General features: G+C 55.4%; 3 protein-coding genes across 4 annotated transcripts; 2 read left to right on the top strand and 1 right to left on the bottom strand.

Moving 5' to 3' along the window:
• Window positions 1-2,549: 2,549 nt before the first annotated feature.
• On the bottom strand, window positions 2,550-5,931 carry EIF4EBP2 (eukaryotic translation initiation factor 4E binding protein 2). Its single transcript, XM_082286668.1, has 3 exons — window positions 5,756-5,931; window positions 4,904-5,080; window positions 2,550-4,821 (listed from the first exon to the last, which is right to left on the bottom strand). Exons 1-3 carry the CDS (start codon window positions 5,892-5,894, stop codon window positions 4,790-4,792), a joined length of 348 nt encoding a protein of 115 aa, XP_082142794.1. The 5' UTR covers window positions 5,895-5,931; the 3' UTR covers window positions 2,550-4,789.
• A 907-nt stretch (window positions 5,932-6,838) lies between these two features.
• On the top strand, window positions 6,839-14,132 carry LRRC20 (leucine rich repeat containing 20). 2 transcript variants are annotated; one of them, XM_082286673.1, is made up of 4 exons: window positions 6,839-6,998; window positions 8,100-8,249; window positions 9,697-9,864; window positions 13,556-14,132. In XM_082286673.1, exons 1-4 carry the CDS (start codon window positions 6,917-6,919, stop codon window positions 13,705-13,707), a joined length of 552 nt encoding a protein of 183 aa, XP_082142799.1. In that variant the 5' UTR covers window positions 6,839-6,916; the 3' UTR covers window positions 13,708-14,132. The 2 variants fall into 2 exon arrangements, with proteins under 2 accessions (XP_082142799.1, XP_082142800.1); XM_082286674.1 differs by having other exon boundaries at window positions 13,525-14,132.
• Window positions 14,133-15,266: 1,134 nt separating this feature from the next.
• Window positions 15,267-19,134, top strand: NPFFR1 (neuropeptide FF receptor 1; the record flags this gene model as incomplete). Its single annotated transcript, XM_082285908.1, has 4 exons — window positions 15,267-15,300; window positions 16,968-17,261; window positions 17,890-17,989; window positions 18,339-19,134. The coding sequence occupies 4 exons, from the start codon at window positions 15,267-15,269 to the stop codon at window positions 19,132-19,134; spliced, it is 1,224 nt and encodes a 407-aa protein (XP_082142034.1).
• Between the last annotated feature and the right edge of the window lie 1,420 nt (window positions 19,135-20,554).

Raw genomic sequence — 20,554 nt, 5'->3', positions numbered from 1 at the left:
CCCAAACACAGCCCTGTCCCCTCAGGAAGCCCTGACGTGCATCCTCAATCGTCTCGGGGACCCCCAGCACACAGCAACCCCCCAGCACACTGATCCTTCCATCATCTCCTGGTGACAAACAAGAGAGGAGTTGGGACAGAGAGGGGACTGTCAGATGCCACCATCCCAGCCAGGTTTGCAGTTTTGGGGGCATCAAGGCACTGCCGGCACCTCTCAAAGCCAAAAAGTGTTTTTTCTTCCCAGAAATGGGAGACAGAGATGTGTGTGATGGAAGCCCGGGCAAGGGATACTGGGCTGGATCTGGTGTGAGGTGACACGCAGGGGGCCGCTGCCCCTCGGCTTTCAGAGAGTCACAGACTGTTTTGGGTTGAAAGAGACGTTAAACTTCAACTAATTCCACCTCCCTGCTGTGGGCAGGGACAATTTCCACTATCCCAGGTTGCTCCAAGACCCCGTCCAACCTGGCCTGGGACACTTCCAGGGATCCAGGGGCAGCCACAGCTTCTCTGGGAAACCTGTGCCAGGACCTCGCCACACTCACGGGGAAGAATTTTTCTCCAATATCCCATCTATCCCTGCCCTCTGGCAGTCCAAAAGCATTTCCTCTTGTCCTGGCACTCCATACCCTTGTCCAAAGTCCCTCTCCAGCTCCCTTGGAGCACCTTCAGGTACTGAAAGAGGCTCTAAGGTCTCCCTGGAGCCTTCTCTTCTCCACATGAGCACCCCCTGCTCTCCCAGCCTGTCTCCATGGGAAGCATCAGGGCAGCTCCAGACCCCCAAGTCTCAGAGCCATCCTTCCTTGCTCGGGCCACTCAGACTCCAGGGAAACAAGGCTGCTGCCCACCCGGCTGCTTCCCAGCACCCTACAGGCACCATGGTGGGCTCTTGCCATGGCTCCGCCAGGTCAGGTACCAGCAGGTCCAGCACCCAGCTCCGCTCATCTCCTGCTGGAGTCCGCCGCACAGAGTGAATCCATCAGGCGACTTCAGGCTTCCCTCATTGCCATGGAAAGGTGCTATTTTAGCTAATCCATAAAAACCCCAGTCCTTTCAGCTCCCACCTGCCTTCCCACATCCCATTTGGGTTGAAACAGTGGCTCTCGGAGGCCCCAGGTAGAACCCCAAACCCACCTCCCCCTGAGCTGCCCCAGCGTTACAGCCTTGCCCACACCCAGCACCACCCACAGCTGCCGTGCTGCTCCAAATCGGTATTTATGGGACACCAACATGGCAAAGGAAAAGGAGACAAGCGGCATTAACACGTTCACCGGCACTGGGAAGGAGGGCCAGGAATGTAAACGCAGCCCAGAGCTAGTCCGAAAATGGTAACAGCTGGAAAGCAGGGCTGGAAAGTTTGTTCATCGGGATCTGAGATCCTAGCCAGGCTCCCAGCATCCAGCTCAGCCAAAATACCCTGCCCTCAGCTGCTCTGCCGCATTTACAGCCCTAGATTGAAATGTTACAACTTTAAAAATTGATTTTATTTTAATTCTCCGTTTTAAGATCTCAAATCAGTATCTAGAAGCACACCAAAATCCAGGGGTACACACACACACACACACACCCACACACACCCCCCATTACTATGGGAGCTTCGGGAGCTGGGATTCACAAATAAACAGCACCCCAAAATTTGGGAGGGAACCAGCTGTCACCGGCATTGCATGGGCAAAACCAGACCCAGGGAAAAGAAGCTCCCAAATGCCTCGTCAGCAACTTTCCCGTCGTGTTCCTCTCGGTACGCACGCTCCAAATTTCCCTGACGCTGCAGAATTAGACTGCTGCAGTATGAGCAGAATCCACGGGAGGTCATGGCAGGACCACTCCGAGTGCAGCCGAGGCAGGGTGCACCAAGAGGCCCCCCAAACCCTTGGAGACGCCCTCCCAGCTTCGCCCCTGGGATCTGAATGCTTTGGGAATGTGATGTGCCACTGTGGTATTTCACACACAGAGGTGTCCTCAAGGGATGCATCCCTAAGAAGTGATGCTGGTGGTTTGCTGAGGCACCCACAAAAATTTGGGGGCACCCTCTGCAGCCAGAGGGAGGGGACATCCCACTGCTGCCATCCCTCAGCACCCTAGTGGAGGAAAAGGCTTTTGCTGCTCAGACCCCTCCCCAATTAGAGTGGATGGTATAAAAGAGACTGACCTGGTTTTAAAAAATCTAAAAATATATTAGTGTTATTTATTAACATATATTAATGGTGTCCCATCCCTGAAGGGTTCAAGGCCAGCTTGGTGGACACCTCCCACTAGACCAGGCTGCTCCAAGTCCCATCCAACCTGGCCTTGAACACTTCCAGGGATGAGGCAGCCACTAGAGAGAGGACAAATGATCAGTTTGGGGCAGTTTTGCACATGGGAGACCTACGGGAAAACCAGGTTCCTCTGCGTGTGATATTTTGCAATTAAACCCTCAGCTGCTGGTTCGGGGTTTGACCTTTCCCTGCTCTCTGGGCGTGACTGGGGGACGGCCCATGAAGGGAGTTTCCTCCAAAGGGAAGGGAAAATTGTCCCCACCCCCCGAATCATAGTCCAAATCACCTCGACTTAGTAGAACCAAGATATTTATTGATCTCACTGTAACAGCAACCACCGGCGAGAGCTTTTCTCCTCCCAAACACCTGCTTGAAGAGACGGTAAAAAACAACAGAAATCCCAAATGGATCCCTTGACTAGCAGAGGAACGCCCTGGCGAGGCCAGGCACTCCCTCCCTGCTCAACCCCGAGCCCACTTACAAAAGAGAACCGGGAGAAAGTCGTTAGGATGGGGAACGGAGACAAAAGGAGGTTGTGAAAGGGGGTGTTTAGAGAAAAAAAATAAATGGAAAAAATAAAAAGGTTTCCCTCCGGCTCCTGTCCATTAAGTCACATTGTCCTTGGATATTGTCTAATTATTTTTGGCTTGCAGAGCAGGTTTCCCAAAACGAGCAGCTGTGCTGAGGGCGCCAGGTCCCTGCATCCACGGTGGCTGTCCCCGCTCTGCCAAGGATATCCTTGCACCCTGCCCCTGCCCCTCCCTCAATCCGAGGGCCTAACCGACTTCCTAGGATCTTCGCTCCAAGGAAAATATATTTATTTATATATAATATATATATTTGTGTGTGTCTTATCACCACCCACCCACACGCATATACATATTTCTACTTGCACTCACTCACTCGTGCGCCTACGGCGGCCGGGCTACGCGTTCACCTCGCCTCCCACGCGAGGGAAAGGATGGGAAAGACAACCCATTCCCTGGGGTTGTGCTTTTGCTTTTTCCTCTCCCACCCCCAAAGCTTTTTCCTCTCCCACCCCCCTCCTTGTGAGAAAAGCAGCTGGAAGATGGGAGCTCACCACCAGCGCTGCCCCGTGCCAAACACACCTAGAGAAATAAATTACGGGATGGAAAGTGCACAAAGCCTGTGGGATGTCCCTCTCCCTAGCACGGGTCCCCAGGGTTGGGTACCGAGGTGAGAGGCGACCCCAGCAGGGGAGGGAGGATGGATGGAGCAGGCACTCAGGTGGGGGCTGATAAAATGGCACTTGAGAAGGTTGTGGAGCTGGTGATGGCTCCCAACAGGCAGTAAAAAATCGAAACTGGGGGGGCTGGTGGGGTTAGGGGGTGCAGCCCAGCACCACTGCGGCCACGCACGGCCTTGCCCAGCGCTGCTTGTCAGGGCGAGACTCGCATGGAGGGAGCGGGAAAAATAAATCCCATCTCCAGGGGAGGCTCAAGACAGCCATGCCATGCCAGGCTGGCAAAGGGGAGGTTAACGTGGAAATGCCTTATCCACGACAGCATGCTGCGGATGGGAGAAATCCCATCCTGAAAACTTAAGCAGAGGATGGCATCGATGGCAGCACCCTGAGAGCAGAGCGCCCCATCCCTGTGGTGTCTGGCGAGCCCCCACAGCCCCCAGGGACACCCAGTGATTCCTGAGACATCCAACGGCGCCAGAGGGATCTCCCCCCTGTGGGATTCACATTTTAAAGGGCCGGGGGGTAAAAAAAACCCGAGCACTACAAGCACTTCCCCAGAGACACTTGGCCCCAGCCCGGAAGGAGTCGTTGAGGGTAAAGTGCCCCTTTTTAGTACCAAAAAAATAAAAGCAAGGGGGTTTTATAACATATGGCTACATTGCTGTGAGTCCTGGCTGGTGGGTTGGGGACACAGCCCCTGGCTGGAGGGCCAAGATGGAAAAAGTCTGGGTAGGAGGGATGTGGGCACGCTGGCTGATGCCATCAGGGACTACATCGGACCCCTGGAGCACTGAAGGAAATGGGCTCCCAGCGTTGTCCTCCACTGAATGCCAGCACAACCCAGGGGAACCCAAAAAATACCCTCCCCTGGGGCACGAGCAGGCGCACGGTTTTAGGAGTGGTGTTTCCCCCTCCTCCTGACAGGCTGCCCAAATTTTCCAGGAGAAGGGGTGACGCAGCTCCAGAACACCAAGCTGCTGGCAGTGGGTGGTTTGGGTAACAAGAGGGGAATTTTGGGGCAGCAGAAGAGGCAAAGGGATGCTTTAAAAAGAAGCCTGGTGGAGATCAGGCTGCTGGCGGGAGGAAGAGGAGGAACAGGGCCGGATCCAGAAGGGATGCTCCGTCCGGCACATGCTGGGACCAGTCACCCGCAAAAGGGGAGAAGACAGAGCTGCACTCCCCCCAAAAAAAGAGGGGGAGGAGACAGGCGGGGAAGGAGACACTGGTGGGGACCGCTGCCACCTCCGCCTTGCCGGGACGGATCCTGCTAAGCCGAATGGGGGGTGCACAGGTCTGGGGAGTCGCTGCCTCTCCGTGGTTCCCACTCAGATATCCATCTCGAACTGAGCGTCGTCCCCTGGCAAGAGGCAAGGAGAGCAGCGTTAGGAGGCTTCTCCTCCACCCCAAATCCGCCCTGCCCCACCCCGGGGGTCCCTTACCCATGGATGGCTTGCCCTCCTGGTGGTTCAAGCTGTTGGCGTCCGCTTTGGTCTCCTCGCCGGCCTCGCCGGGGCTGGTGACGCCGGGAATATTGGGGAGGTGACAAGGCGGGGTCTTGGCCATGGGGGAGTTGCGGCGGTCCAGCAGGAACTTGCGGTCGTAGATGATCCGGGTGCCTGGGGGGAGGACGGGAAGAGAGTGGGGGAATCCGGTTCGGCAGCGCTTGTTTGCTGAAGGAGTTTCCCGGCGGGACGGGCGCCCCGGCCAAGGTTCTCCGCCAGGGATCGGCGGGGAGGGCTGGTGGGAGTGCGCCGCCGCTCTGCCCGCTCTTATCTGGGCACGACAGGCGATAATTCGGCGCTGGCCAAACACGCCGGCGGCAGCTGGGTCCCGGCTGTCCCGGGGCGCTCAACGCTGTCCCGCCGCAGAGACCTGGCAAACTCACGGCAGGGGTGGGAACGCGTCCCGGGGATGCCGATGGATGTGGCACCCCGAAATACCACGCGTCTCTCTCCCCTGCACACGGACGAGGCACGTCACGACCCCGCGGTGCCGGGGCGGGGATCTGTCCCCGGTGCCCGGGTCCCACCGGGAACTTCCTGCCACCCCGTCCCGGGATCCAGCTGCCACCCCGCCGGGACCCTCTGCGCTCCCGGTACGTCCCGGAAAAACAATAAACCCATCTCCACGCGTGTGCTTCGAGGAGAACAGGCGGCAGACGCTATATATCAGCGACATATAGGCGGGATATAGGCGCGATAGGCACGGCGCTCCCGCGACACGCGGCGTTCCCGGCGCGGGCTGGCCCGGGCGCGCTCCCCCGGAGGCCCCGGCGGGCGCGGCGCTTTTACCTCCCGGTGTGGTGGAGAAGAGCGTCCCGCCGGGGGTGGTGCAGTAGTCGGCGGGGAGCTGCGCGGCGTCGCTGAGCGTGACGGTGCGGGTGGGGATGGCCCGGCTCTGGCTGGGCTGGCGGCCGCCTGCGGACGACATGGCCCCGCTCGGCCCCGCGCTTTGTCCCCGCCGAGCGGCGCGGGCGGAGCGGCCCCGCCCCGCCCCCCTCACCGCCCCCTCACCGCCGCCGGCAGGGGGCAGGCGCGGCGCCGCGCGAGCTCCTCCGCGCCTCCCACGTGGTCTAGCGGTGAGGATTCCTGGTTTTCACCCAGGCGGCCCGGGTTCGACTCCCGGCGTGGGAAGACAGGTGCTTTATTTTCTTGGGGGGGAAGGGGGTGCGGGAGGCGGTGTTTTGCCGTTCCGTCCTGTACGGGATTGTTTTGGCTAGACAGCTCTTTTGTTAGAGCTGAATAAAGTCACCGGGAAAAGGAATGGATCAACATATCCCGAACCAGGAAAGGGGATGCATCCCCAAATCCCAAACAAGGAAATGGGGTGCATCCCCAAATCCCGTATCAGGAGAGGGGACGCATCCCCGTGTCCCACACCAGGAAAGGGGATGGATACCCATATCCCATTCCAGGGAATAGCATTCATCTCCATATTCCAAACCAGGAAAAGGGCATGGATCCTTATATCCCAAATAAGGAAACGGGTTGCATCCCCTCATGCCAAACCAGGAAAGGGCATGCATCCCCACGTCCCGCACAAGGAAAAGAGACGCATGCCCGTATCCCAAACCAGGAAAATGGCATATCCAATACCAGGAAAGGGGATGCATCTAAATATCTCAGACCAGGAAAAGCGATGCATCCCCATTTCCCAAACCAAGGAAGGAGATGAATCCCCAAATCCCATACCAGGAAAGGAGATACATCCCCATATTCCAAGCCAGGGAATAGGATTCATCTACATACCCCAAAAGTACCATCCTGGAAAGATGGGAATCTCGCCCCTGAGGGACATGCCAGCCCCAGCACAGCCTCCCTCCCTCCCCTGGGAACACTGATCCCGCCGGTTATTTTTAGCATCCCTCTCCCAGAGGCCAGAGTGGCTGGTTTCTCCCTCCAGCCCTGGATCCCCCAGCCCGAAGCGCATTCCCGGCGGGACCGGCCGCCCGCATGCACAAGAGGATGGGCGAGGCAGTCGCCCGGGTGGCCAGGAAGGTGAACGACACGGTGGAGAACAAAGCGGATTCCCTGGGTAAGCCCGGCGCCCCGTCCCGGCTCCCGCTCGGGGCCCGGACAAGGATCGGGTATCCGGGAGCAGGGCTCTATTTTTCACTGCCACGGTCTAAAAAAAGCTGTCGGCGTTCCCTCCCCGCGGCTCTGGAGAAGGGAAAGGCTCCCCCAAAGGGCCCTCGGGCCCCCAGAGTTAGAGCAGGTTCACACATAGTCCCATGGGATATGTCCCTCCTTGCAAGCAGTGGCAGGAGCAGATTTTTCCCCATGTCGCCTTGTCAGATTTGTGTTTTCCCCAGTTTCCCCATTTCCAGCTGATATCTGAGAGTGTGGCGCAGTTCATCAAAGGAGAAAGATGAAAACCACTCATTTTTATTCCCGCTGGACTCCCAGCCCTGGGATATAAATCAGTGTTTGCCAGGAGCTGGAGCTTCATGGCTCAGGCTCTCCACATCCTCCTGAGAGAAACGTGGGAGGATGGAGCTCGCTCCATCAGCCCCCACAGTGGCTTTGGGGAGGGGGCAGGAAGCAGAGCCCATCCTGGGGCTGGGACACAGGGCTTCCACCCCTGACGTCTCCTGGGAGGGGAAACAGAAACAACTCAGGACAAAGCCAAAAGGCCATGAGCTGAGAAGCACAACCAAATCTTTTTCCCCTCCCCACTGCTTGCCATGGGACAACCACCCATGACCAGAAAGCCAGGAGAAGTCCAGCCAGGAGCACGCCCAGGGAAATCCCTGCTCCATCCCCATCAGTGGTGGAAGAAGCATCCCTGCTCTGCTCAGCTATCCCCAGGGAATTAGGGACTCAGGGGAGCAGGATGACTGAAGTTATTAGACATGGGCAGGCTGGCTGGGGGCTTCCGAAAGGACGGTGCAGCCTGGAAGTCATTGCAATGTGATTTAGGGCTGAACACCTAAGTCAGAACAGCCTTGGCATTCCTGATGGGATTCAAACTCAAAATTTGTGGAGGTGACTGCCAAGATCCCCGTAATGGAGAGGAGCACACAGGGCACAGCACTCAGACGGGCAAATCGAGGATGAAGAGGTGGAAAACCAGGGAGATCCATGGCTCCATCCCAGCTGGATGCACTATGAGGTGCCTGGCTCTCTCTGTGCGCAGATCTGGCCAACTGCAAACTGATGGCTTTCCCAGTTGGAATCTACAAAGCCATGAGGAGCGTCACCGAGGGGATCCATCGCATCTCCCTGGCCAACAACGAGCTCAAGTCCATCACCAGCCGATTCGTCACCACCTTCAGCCAGCTGACAGGTAAGGGACAGCCACTTCCAGTCCTCTGGGACACTCAAGGAACCTCCGGGTTGCTGCAGGGGGGGCAAAGCACCTGAGAGTCTCCCCTGAGCTCACACCCCATTACAAGCATTAGTTCAGACCCAAAAAATCCATTTTTCCTTATACTTTCTGCCCCTTGAAGGAAGAGGACACTGGTTCTGCTCTCACCCGCCCTCCCAAACTGGTATCAGGCTGCTCCGGGGTCACCCATCGCCCTCCAGCTCCCTCCAAGGATGGGGCTGGGGATGGAGGGGAACAGGAAAGGCAGCCTGGGGATAACGGGGCATGGCAGAGACGGGGCAATCCAGGCTGTGCTGGCCAATTAGTCCTCATCTGAGACATCAACGAGAGTTAATCACTGCAGGAGAGGGGAACGATCATCAGCACCACGGGGACACCTCCCTGTGGAGCCCAGAGAAAGCAGCCAGAGGCTAATCTGCTAAAAAATGGCCATGCAAGCACCCAGAGCATCCAGTACCACAGTATTGGACACCGGGGACAGTGCTGGGGATGCTCTGGCAGCTTCTAAAATCAATTTTGTTGCTACAACGTACCACACAAATGCCACCATGGTGGGTGCCTGGGGAGGCTTCCCTTGTTCTGGAGCCGGAGCACCATCTGTGAGAACACCCCTAGGCGAGGGAAAGGAAACTCATCGAGCAAAGGAAATCAATTTTCATTTTCTAGACAGCACAACAGGCCCTGAAGGGGAAAAAATGGCCTTGTTCCCCAGCAAGGGCTTTGCTCCACCAGTGAAGCAATCACTCTGGTGATGAATGTGCTGGGTCTCAGCAGGGACAGATGCCCCAGGGCTGGGGACAGGCTGAATAAGGCAGGACCTATAAATACCAGGTATTAGCAGGGGCGGGGCAGCTTGTGTGTGTATTTATAGTGCAGAAAGCCCTGTGCCACTGGAGAAGGGCACTGGGACAGGGGGATTTGGGTTTTGTTCCCAGGAGTGCTGCTCCTGGCCCCACAGCTCATTTCTGGGGCATCACAGACGGGTAAACTGTGGAGAACAGATATTTTTCACATATAAGACCCACCACTGTTTATCCCTCAGAAGGGGTTCAGGCACATGAATGAAGAGAGCCATGACAAATGTCCATCGGGGAGGTAATTGCACTGACTTTATGAGGAAATATTCCTTATTTTTTACAGACCCTGCTTGCAAAAGACTGCCCAATTTCATTAGCAGAGCCTGAGGCAAGCAACAAAAACATGACTCCTAAAAGTGGTATTCCCAGCAGGCAAAACTACAATGGTAATCACGGAAAACAGCAGAAAAAGAGCCCAATTTTTGGAGCTGGAATCCCACTAAGGGAGCTGGCAGTCCACGGGGGACAGAGGCTGTAAATCAAGCCGTGCATTAGTTATTTTCCCATCTTTTCCCCGGCATCCCACCACCTCCCTTCTCTCTTCCCAGAGCTCAACCTGGCAGGCAATTACCTGCACCGCCTGCCCGAGGAAATCACCTCCCTGCTGCACCTCCGGGACATCAACCTCTCCCGCAACAGGTTCCGGCGCTTCCCGGAGCCCTTGGCCACCGTCCCCGCCCTGGAGACCATTGACCTGGAAGAGAACGAGATCGCAGGTGAGAAGGACCTTTTCCCACTGGAAAAAGGTGATTTAGCATCAGCCGGGGGGTGATGCTAAAGAGTCAGAGCCTGGTTAGCCACTTGCCTTTCCTGGTGTTTCCACCGCCTCCCAGGGAAAAGCTTTTGCAGGCACAGTGGGAGTCGAGCCCCATTCGAGCTGCCCTGCTCACCACGCTGGGGTGGAGCTCTTAAAAGCACCTCCAGCTGGGGTGACCCAAAATCTCCAGATTTCATTAAAATACCAGAGCTGATTGCAGAACCTGGCCCCAGGAATGCTGGGCTGGGATGTTTGCTGCCAAGCTGAGCAAGGACACGAGCCCACCTGGACATTTCCCAGAGCAAACAGGAGCTGTTTAACACTACAAAATCCCCTAAAAATTAAATTAAAGGAATGGCAAGAGACGCTCATCCCTCAACCCTGCAGCGGGACGAAAATCTTTCATGTGCAAAAGCTGAAGCCTTTGGAGTCTCCAAAAGCTGGGCAAAAGGGGCAGCTGCTGTACACAGATAAAAGGGGATTTATTTAGGATGCAGCTTTCAAAGAGCCCAGGCTGGAGCATCTCACAGCCCCCACGGATCCCCAGGGAGGAGAATATCGGAGCCCACTCAATGTTGCTGTTTTATCTGGGATTGCTTCAGCTGCTCTGGGAAAGCTGCTCCCTGCAACATGAGTTTTATAAACAGCCTCACATCAGCTGCTCCCTGGCTGTGCCCATAGAAGCACTGGGATTAAAAACTGCTTCCATAGGAGCCAGAGAAAGACACGGCCTTTCCTCACCCCCTTTTTCTCTCCCACCTCCCAGAGAGAGCTGTCTCACTTTTAATTCTCTCTATCACTTTTTGAGTTGAAATGGCTGATTTCAATCCGACGTGGTCTCCAAAGAGCATTTTTCCCACTCGTTTTGTGCAAGCAGGACGCTGCAAGGAGGGAGTGTAGCTTTTTGGTGCCTCTTTCCCTGCTAAAATGCAGAGAGGAAAGGCTGCACACAGGGTTGCACCCAGCCAGATTGATCCTGGCAGAGGGGGTGGCTTGAGAACTTGGCTGCCAGGGTTGGTCACCTGCCACCAGGCTTCCCTCGGCTGGGAGGTGTCCTCCAGATGTGGGGAAAGTGAAAACAGAGTGAAATTTAACAATTTCAAGCTAAAATGTTGTAAGGATATGTCTGAGTAGTGCACACGATGCTGTCTGGCTGCAGAAATAGGTGACATGAGCTTATTTTACACATTTTCTGGAAAGGGAAAAGGTAGAGACCAGAAAGCCAGAGGGTTTCAGCCCATTTTTCCAAGGAAACAAAATCCTGGGCAATCACATTGCTCCTGCCAGCCCTTCCCAAATAGATTCCAGGCTCCCCTGCACGTGAACTCGTGTTTATAAGGTCTCAGATCCCCTGGTTTGTGGTCCTGGGCCAGTGCTGGTCCTGCCTGTCCTCCTCTGCCATCCCAGGGATGCTGGAGAGGCTCCTGCCAGGGCTGCAAACCCGATTTAAAAGCTCCTGCTGAAAAAGGGCTGAGTGACCTGCTAAGACATGTTGAACTGGAGGCAGTAGGTAATGTTTTCCAAAGGGAAACAGGAGTAAAAGGCAGATTAATTAGTGCCTGCCTGGAGCCTGTGGGCTCTGTGAAAGGAGACATTCGGTGCCACAAGCCACCCTTTTCACCTAAATAAGCTCTTAACCCTGGACTGTAATTATGTGTATATTACTGTCAGAGCTTTTAACTCTTTCCCTGATTATTAGAGTGATATCAAACGAGCTTTTTAAGCTCCCAGATCCATGGGGATGTTTTGGTGCCTGGAGCTTCAGCTTCTCTTCCCCTTATTGCTTGATTAATGGTTTAATAGGGATGTTGTTGAGGCTGCTGCCAAGGCTGGGGAGGTCACTGCTGGGGGCAACTCTGGTTATTGTCGTCCTGAGAATGTCGAGATGGGACAAAGGGGAGTGATTTCAAACTGAGAGTACGGTTAGATGGGATATTGGGAAAAAATTCTTCCCTGTGAGGGTGATGAGGCACTGGCACAGAGAAGCTGTGGATCCCTGGAAGTGTCCAAAGCCAGGTTGGATGGGGCTTGGAGCAACCTGGGATAGTGGAAGGTGTCTCTGCCTCCATCCAGGGGGTGGAACTGGATGAGCTTGAGGGTCCCTTCCAGCCCAGACCATTCCATGATGGTGTCACTTGCTTATTGTCACATCCTGCTTTAATTATGTAAATGCCTTTTCCCTCCCTGTTTTTTGCTCAACTGGTGAAGCCAGTTGAAGGCTCAGATGCAAGTGCCTCATCCACTGGGAAGGCAGCAAGTGATGCTTTGGGTTGTCTTTAGAGGAATTTGTGGCTCCCATGGCACAACCCTACAGCTACAGGCTGCACTGTGTGCCCTGCCTGTCCCTTCATGCCAGGGGCGAATCACTGCTCCTTACCTGGAATTAAGGTGCAGAGCTGAGCTGTTCCCAGCCTGGGAAGGTCTTGGTCCCTAAAATACTTTCCTTAACTCCCTAAGTTAAGCAAAATGAGCGAAAGCACTTTTTACTTTATCATGCTGCATGAGAGGATGATTAAACTTCTTATTCTCCGCTGCATTAGAAGATGATTAAATAGGAAGACCTATGAAAAAAAAATGTGCATCAAGGGGAAAAAAAAAAAAAGCAAAATGACACAGGGGAATGGCAATGAACAAATCTACCATGAAGAAGAGTTATTAAAAAAATTCATGCGAAGCTCTGCCTGAGGAGAGATGCACTCCTAGGGAATTTGTGTATGGAAAATAGCACCATTTTCTGGAAAAGAAAGAGCAAAAAAACAAAGGCGTCAGAGTGTTTGAGTCTTTTTCCAGCATAAAATAAGTTTCATGGTTTAAAAATCACATAATCATCTACCAGATATAATTACAACACCACGATTCTGCTCCAGGTGCTGGCAGAAGAAACAGGAGCTGGGATATAAAAGGCTCTTGTCATTTTGGTGGCCAAATTAAAAAGAAATTGGTTTTTATAAATCAGACAGATGGGCTTTGCAAGCCCAAAATATTGTGAATTGTAGCAAAAAAGCTAAATCTATCGCCTTTTAATGAGCTTGATGGTTATGTTTTCATATCAGTCTCATTCCTCTGCTCTCAGTGGATTCACATTGGGACCATCCAGGAGACCTGCGCCTTTTCTTTAACGCAGAGTTTGTAAATGTAATGTTTTCTAAAGGACAACACCCAATTCATGGAAATTGCAAAATAGAAGGGTGCCTGTTGATGGCTGGGAGCCATTTTGCAGCCTATCCAACGAGGGCAAAGACCACGTGCCCTCCTGTTAGCTTGGAGAGGGCTCCTGGGCATTGCAACACCAGGAATAAAATCAGGGAATAAGTCTTTGAATCCCAGTTTAGGGTCCCAGCAGGGGTTTTATTAGGACTGGGAGAACTGGAGGGCAGCGCCCACATCGGATATCTCGGTGTTTGCACCTTGCCAACACTTTCCATAGAATCACAGGATCATTTAGGTTGGAAAAGACCTCTAAGATGATCGAGTCCAACTGATAACCATTTGCCTGAGTAGTTGAACAAATTAATATTTCACTGTGCTTCTGTTTTGATCAAAGCCTGCAGACCAGCAGGAGCAGGGTTTGCTGCAGGCTGTCCATCAAGTGCAGCTTTCATCCCTTCCTCCCCTCCAGGATGGATTCTCACCTCCGTGCTCTTTTCCAGAGGTGCCGACGGATCAATTGGCCTCCATGGCATCCCTGCGGAGCCTCAACCTGCGGGCGAACCCTGTCGGCCCCGAGGTGCGGCTGCTGGTCCGGCCCCTCGTTCCCTTTGACCTGCTGCTGTCTCCAGAGGAGCCCATCCCTAAAGCCTGACAGGATCCCGGGCTGCCCGAGCTGTCCCAAGGGGTGACTGCCCACGAGAGTGGTTTGGCTTAGGTCAGTCCCCGCTACGCCCCTGTTTCTGCCCCAAAGCTGCAGCCAGCAGGTCCCAAACCCGAGCGAGTGCCTCATTTTTCCTAAATTAAAAGCAAGCAGTGGGGCTCCCCCGTGAAGGGATGGCTCTGCCCGATCCCGACCCAAGGAATCTCCTGCTTATGTGTTTTGGGGATGCGGAGGAGCTGCAACACTTGTGGTGGGAGGTGTGGGTGAAGTTGCAGAGGGAGCTGGATGTTCACCCTCCCACCTGGGCAGTGATGGCGAGCAGCTGGGATGGTGGAGAACACCCCTGCGGCTGTAAGGGCTCTCCCTGGAATTGCTGACGTGGTGTGCCAAGTGCCTGATTAAATGCTTTCCTGTTACTTCGGGGGGTTTGTATCTGATTAAATTCGAATTACCAGTCTTGTCCTTAAAGCAGCCCCTTCGCAAAGCTGCTCACTGCAGCCTCCACCTGGATTCTGCCCAGACTCAAGGAGTATTTCCCTGGAAAAATCCTTGTTTTCAAAGGAATTTTTTTCCCTTCAGTTTTTTTTCACCGTGGAAATCAAAGCAATCCAATGCCAGTGGGTGCCCACACTCTGCTCACCCCGTGGCTGTCCCCAGAAGTGTGTGCCCACCTCTCAGGTGCTCTGGGTCCTCAAGTTGTGCTGATTCCCTTCCCACAAAGAAGTGTCCTGGAGACAATGGCTTCTCGGTGGCAGGGAGGACACTTCCAAGCACACCCATGCCCCTTAGCAGCTGGCTGCTGCTGCAAAAAAAAACCTCCTGGGAGAAACTCCAGGTGTTATCGCAAAATGCCTTGTTTAAACATCTCCCTTGTTTGTTCCCTCGGGTATTTAAGGGACAAACACTTCCCAAAGGTGTGTGCTGGCTGAGGACAGCCAGGAATGGTTAATCCTGTAAATATTTTACTCCTAGACTTGCCAAACTCTCGTAAAAGATTATGGTAAGAGATGTTGGGAACGCCGGAGTTGAGTGGAGCGGCCTGGAGCCAGGACCAGCATCCCTAAACATCATGCTGCTTTTCTCCGTGTGTGGGTTGAGGGATGGGGGATCTCCCCACTTGTCTTGAGGCTCCTGGCGTATTTTCCCCCCCGGGATGGACAGGGGCACTGCTGGGGACACCGGCCATCAGCTGCCAGCATCAGTGTGGGGACCTCGGCGGCAGCGAGGGGACACAGACCGCGACCCCCCCCAGGGAGAGAACCGGCTCCCTCCCTCTCCTTGCCCCCCTTGGCTGCCCGCCCCCGCGCTGCCTCAGCCGCGGGGGGCTGCGTGCGGGTCCCCCAGTAGCCATGGCGATAGGAGGCTGTTCCCCCCCGCGCCCCCTCCCCTTCTCCGCTGCAGCCGGCGAGCAGCCGCAACCGGCGCGGCGGCACCGCGGCGGCGGCACCGGGCTCCGGACCGGGCGGGAGGGACGGAGGGAGGGACGGGGGCGAACTGCGCCCCCTCCCCGGGCAGCAGATCGCCTCCGGCGGTAGCCCCCGCATGCAGCGATGCAGCCCCTGGAGCCGGGTCGGGCCGGCGGAGGTGAGTGCCAAGACCTGATCTATTTTATCCCCCAAAAAAGCTATGCGCCCCTCATCCCAGCCCCCTATTCCATCAGACCAGCCTCTCCCTGCGGTGGCTTCCCACAGCCAGGCAGGGAGGCAGGTGATCCATCGCCCCCCGTCCGGTCCCCCTTCCCCTTGTCGCCACGTCCGAGATGTCAGTGCTGAGCTGAGGACGCCTGCATCGATCCATCCGTTCCTCCACCCATTCATCCATCTATCCACTCGTTCATCCATCCAGCACCAACCCGGGTGCTCAGCAGCCCCTTATGTTCCTTTCCCCATCTTCCAGCTTGCTTTTAAAACCACCTCCAATTCCATAGGATGCCCACCTCCTGCTCATGCTGCACTGCAGCCCCAAAAGGTAAAGTCCAGCAAAGTTTTAGGCTTAATATCACAGGTTTCGGGCAATCTCATTGCAGTCTTTGTTATTGCTCCTGCTTACAAAGCTGGTTCATGCATTTGATACCGACTATCTGGAGACTCTTGCCCCCTCGATCCCGCTACTCCCTTGACTCTCCAAGAAGCTCCTTCTCCTGTGTCAGCTGCAGCCCCCCCCCAGCGCCTTTCTGAAGCCCCACTGGAAATGTGTTGCCCAAATCCTGCACCCAGAACTGGGGTATTAGGGGTTGGATAGGGCCCTCCTGCCTGCTGGAACCCTGAGGAAGCCGGTGGTCCCAGTGGCTGGGAAAAGCATCTTGGCTGGCAAGCTGAGCACGGGCATCGGCACAGGGATAGGGGGATGCTCCAGCTGCCCATCACACCGCGCCGTGGAAGGGCTGTCTCAGCGTAGAGCTGGCCTGCAGGCTCTTGGGCTGAGCCTTAAAGCCAAAATGTGCCTTTCCTTGCCTCAACACTGCAGCCTGGATTCTCCCGGAGCCAGTCCCGTCACCGCTGCAGGCAGCTCCTGCCCACGCCCGGCATCCTCCCGCATCCCTGCCTGCGCAAGGCTGGGGAAGCCCGAGGGTGGGAGCTGCAGAGACCAGCTCCCCGTTAAACCCGTAGTGACAAAATGCCAGCCCCGCGCCTCCACCAGAAGCTCCCAGATAATGATCAGAATTATAATTATCGCTTCAGACGGGAGGGGAGGGTGTCCTCTGCCCCAGCCCCTTTCCCTTGGTTATTGCGGCTTTGCCAGGGAGAATAAGATCTTGCTGAATATTGAACTGTAAACCTTGGAAGCACAAGGAGAACCCGGGGGCAGGGATGCTCCCAGGCCAGCCGTGACTGGGACCACACGGATACAGTTCCCATACGGTCGGAGCAGTGCAGTGTCGGGGTGTGGATTTGTTTTCCTTGCACCACCCCTAAAAAAGGCCCATGAGATCAGGGTGTCTTCTGGGTTGCTCTAATTCCTCATCAAAAGAATGATACAAATAATAATGATATCAAATAATAATGACATCAATGGTATCAAATAATAATGATGTAAAATAATAATTCAGCCGAGGTGCTGCAGATCCTTGAGCTGTGTAACCCAAAGAGGAGGAAACTTGCTGGGGCACTGTGATGAGTCCAGCAGGACATGTCCCAGCCAGCCTGGGCACTGGAATAAACACGAAAACCCACCTCTGGAGGCATTAAGAAATGGAGGCAATAATTGCTTTATTCTCTCCTGGCTTCATTTTCCTGCCTTCCCTTCCCCAGGCCCTTCCAATGGCACCTGGTGGCTCAACTCCAGCACCAGCCACCTCCTGAGGGAGAACTACACCTTCCTGGCGTACTACCAGCATTCCTCCCCCGTGGCCTTCATGTTCATCCTGGCCTACACCTTCATCTTCCTCATGTGCGTGATCGGCAATGTCCTGGTGTGCTTCGTTGTGGTGAAGAACCGCCAGATGCGCACAGTCACCAACATGTTCCTCTTCAATCTGGCCATCAGTGACCTGCTGGTGGGCATCTTCTGCATGCCCACCACCCTGGTGGACAACCTCATCACAGGTGAGCAGGACAGAGGAAGGGGCGAGACACAAGGAATGGAGAGAAAGTGTCCTCTACACGAGTGGGAAACATCCTCTTTTGGTTTTTTGAAGTTTTGGCCATTTGTGGCAAAATAAGTTTGACCCTAATGCTGCATTTGCGTATTTGTTTGAAGTTCAGCCATTCTTCACCAAGCAACACTGAAAAGAACTCCTACTCTTCCTGCATCCACCTTCTCCCGTGCTGGCTCAGCTCTGTCTTTTGACCTTTCCAAAGATAAGGGAGCTGGGTGGGTTCAGCTGCAGCAGCAGCCAGGCCATAGGGCAGGGTTTGTCTTTATTGATTATGGGGTGTGATTTATTTATTGCCTTAGTATTGGGGTCAAGGAACAAGATGAAAGTCCTGACTGAGGATCCCAAAGGTGGTAGGAAAAATGACAGCCACCATGTTCCTTGAGTTTATAAGTGTAATGTGCACCCCAGTTTTGGGGTTCTTCTCCAATGATCCGTGCTGCTAAAGGCTATCTCCATACAAGCCCTCTGTTAGGGCAGGATTTAGCATCCCCCAGCAACCACACAGCGGATGGGGACATCTGTAAGTGGCTGGGTGAGCCAGAGGCACCTACAGCCTCCGCGGTGTCCCCTCACAGGTTGGCCCTTTGACAACACCATGTGCAAAATGAGCGGCCTGGTGCAGGGCATGTCTGTCTCCGCCTCCGTTTTCACGCTGGTGGCCATCGCTGTGGAGAGGTACGTTGGCATGGGAATGTGGGGACGTGGGGACCAAGCCACCTCCAGCAGGTCCAGGTGTCCTGTGTGGTCTCCATTGTGGGAAAGCTCCTGGGAATGTCAGGAGCCTGTCACAGCTCTCCAGGAGGACCACAGAGCTGTCCATGGAGCATTCCAGCAAGGTGTCCTTCCCCACACGGGGCTGAAAACACCAAAGCTGGAGACACCCCAACCTATCTCTGCCACCAAAAGCCACGTGTAAAGAGCAACCCACCTCACCCTCCATTCCCACCCCCAGGTCCTGGCTACCCTCCTCCCCCAGGGATGTCCCACCAGGTGCCCAAAGCCACCACCATCTGTCCTCCCACAGGTTTCGCTGCATCGTACACCCCTTCCAGCAGAAGCTGACGCCGAGGAAAGCCCTGCTGACCATCACCATTATCTGGGTGCTGGCCCTGCTCATCATGTGCCCCGCTGCCATCACCCTGACGGTCACCAGGGAGGAGCACCACTTCATGGTGGACACCTACAACAACTCCTACCCTCTCTACTCCTGTTGGGAGGCCTGGCCCGAGACGGGGATGAGGAGGATCTACACCACTGTCCTCTTCTCCCACATCTACGTGGCTCCCCTCGCCCTCATCGTCATCATGTATGCCCGCATCGCCTTCAAGCTCTTCAAGTCGGTGGCGCCTGCCCACGGTGGAGAGGAGCCGGAGGGGAGAAGGATCTCCCGGAGGAAGGCCAAGGTCATCAACATGCTCATCATCGTTGCCCTCTTCTTCACCATCTCCTGGCTGCCCCTCTGGACGCTGATGCTGCTGACGGACTACGGGCGGCTGAGCGAGGGCCAGCTCCGCCTGCTCGCCGTCTACATCTACCCCTTTGCCCACTGGCTGGCCTTCTTCAACAGCAGTGCCAACCCCATCATCTACGGCTACTTCAACGAGAACTTCCGGCGGGGCTTCCAGGAGGTCTTCAGGGCCCCCCTCTGCTCACTCCACTGCCACCGCAGGCCCTACGCCCCCCGGAGCCACGGCTGTGGGACCCTCTTCAGCACCCGCAACCGCGTCTTCACCCAGGCACGAACCAGCGACTCGCCGGCCGTGTCCGAGTCAGGGCCACTGGCCCCACGCCGCGCTGGTGTCCCTGCATGGGACGGCTGAGGAGTCGCGGCCACCAAACCACTCTGGACCAAGGGCTTGCGGGGCGGGCAGTGGGGATTTGCCATGTTATGGCAAAGAGACATGGAAATAAAGGTGTGTCCTACTGATGCCTTGTCCCTGGCTTGGCTCCTCCACTTCCCCCATGGCACCCTCCAGAGGGCCCCCAGCCGAGCCTGGGCCCTGCCAGAATTCCCTTTACCCAGTCCCAGTCCAGGCATGGGGCCAGGGAATGCAGGGATCCAGGAGAAGGGAGGGAGAAGGGGCCATCCTGTGCCGTGCTTGGCCATGCCACGGAGAGGCATGCAGCACCATGCTGTGCTGCACCAAGCCATGCCATGCCGGACCACGCCAAACCATGCTGCCATGGCCATGCCAGGCAGGACCAAGCCATATTGTGCTGGAGCATGCTACCCCATGCTATCATGGCCACGGGAATGGACCATTCCATGGCCATTCCATGGATGGGCGACGCTGCAGGCATGTTGTACCAAGGCATCCCATACCGAGTTATTGTGCTCCTGCTGGATCAAACCATGCCATGCAGAACATTGCAGCCATTCTGGACCACATCCCACCATACTGCAGTGGCCATGCTGGGCAGGACCAAGCCACCCCATACTGCAGTGGCCATGCTGGGCAGGACCAAGCCACACCATGCCACCCCATACTGTTACACCTATGCTGTGTGGAATCACACCATGCCAGACAATGCCAGCCCACCCTTCTGTGGCCATGCCAAGCAGCATCATGCCATGCCAGACCATGCCACCCCTTGCTATTGTGGCCATGCTGAACTATGCTGGGCTAGGACCATGCTGTGCCGGTCCATGCCAGCCCATGCTGTTGCAGCCATGGCGAGCAGGACCATTACACGCCAGGAATAACCATTCCTAGCCAGGAAGAACGCTTCCAAGCCAGGAAGAACCATTCCTGGCTGGGAATAACCATTCCAAGCCAGGAAGAACCATTTCAAGCTGGGAATAACCATGCCAAGCCGGGAATAACCATTCCAAGCCGGGAATAACCATGCCAAGCCAGGAATAACCATTCCAAGCCGGGAATAACCATGCCAAGCCAGGAATAACCATTCCAAGCTGGGAATAACCATTCCAAGCTGGGAATAACCATTCCAAGCCGGGAATAACCATTCCTAGCTGGGCAGAACCATTCCAAGCCGGGCAGAACCATTCCAAGCCGGGCAGGACCATTCCAAGCCGGGCAGGACCATTCCAAGCTGGGAATAACCATTCCTAGCCGGGCAGGACCATTCCAAGCCGGGCAGAACCATTCCAAGCCGGGCAGGACCATTCCAAGCTGGGAATAACCATTCCTAGCCGGGCAGGACCATTGCAAGCCGGGTAGGACCATTCCAAGCCGGGAATAACCATTCCTAGCCGGGCAGGACCATTCCTAGCCGGGA

Source organism: Coloeus monedula (genome assembly GCF_965178545.1).
Source record: "Coloeus monedula genome assembly, chromosome: 8".
Classification (NCBI taxonomy): Eukaryota; Metazoa; Chordata; class Aves; order Passeriformes; family Corvidae; genus Coloeus; species Coloeus monedula.
The sequence above is the reverse complement of the archived record's forward strand: the minus strand, read 5'-3'. Positions and strand labels throughout refer to the sequence as shown.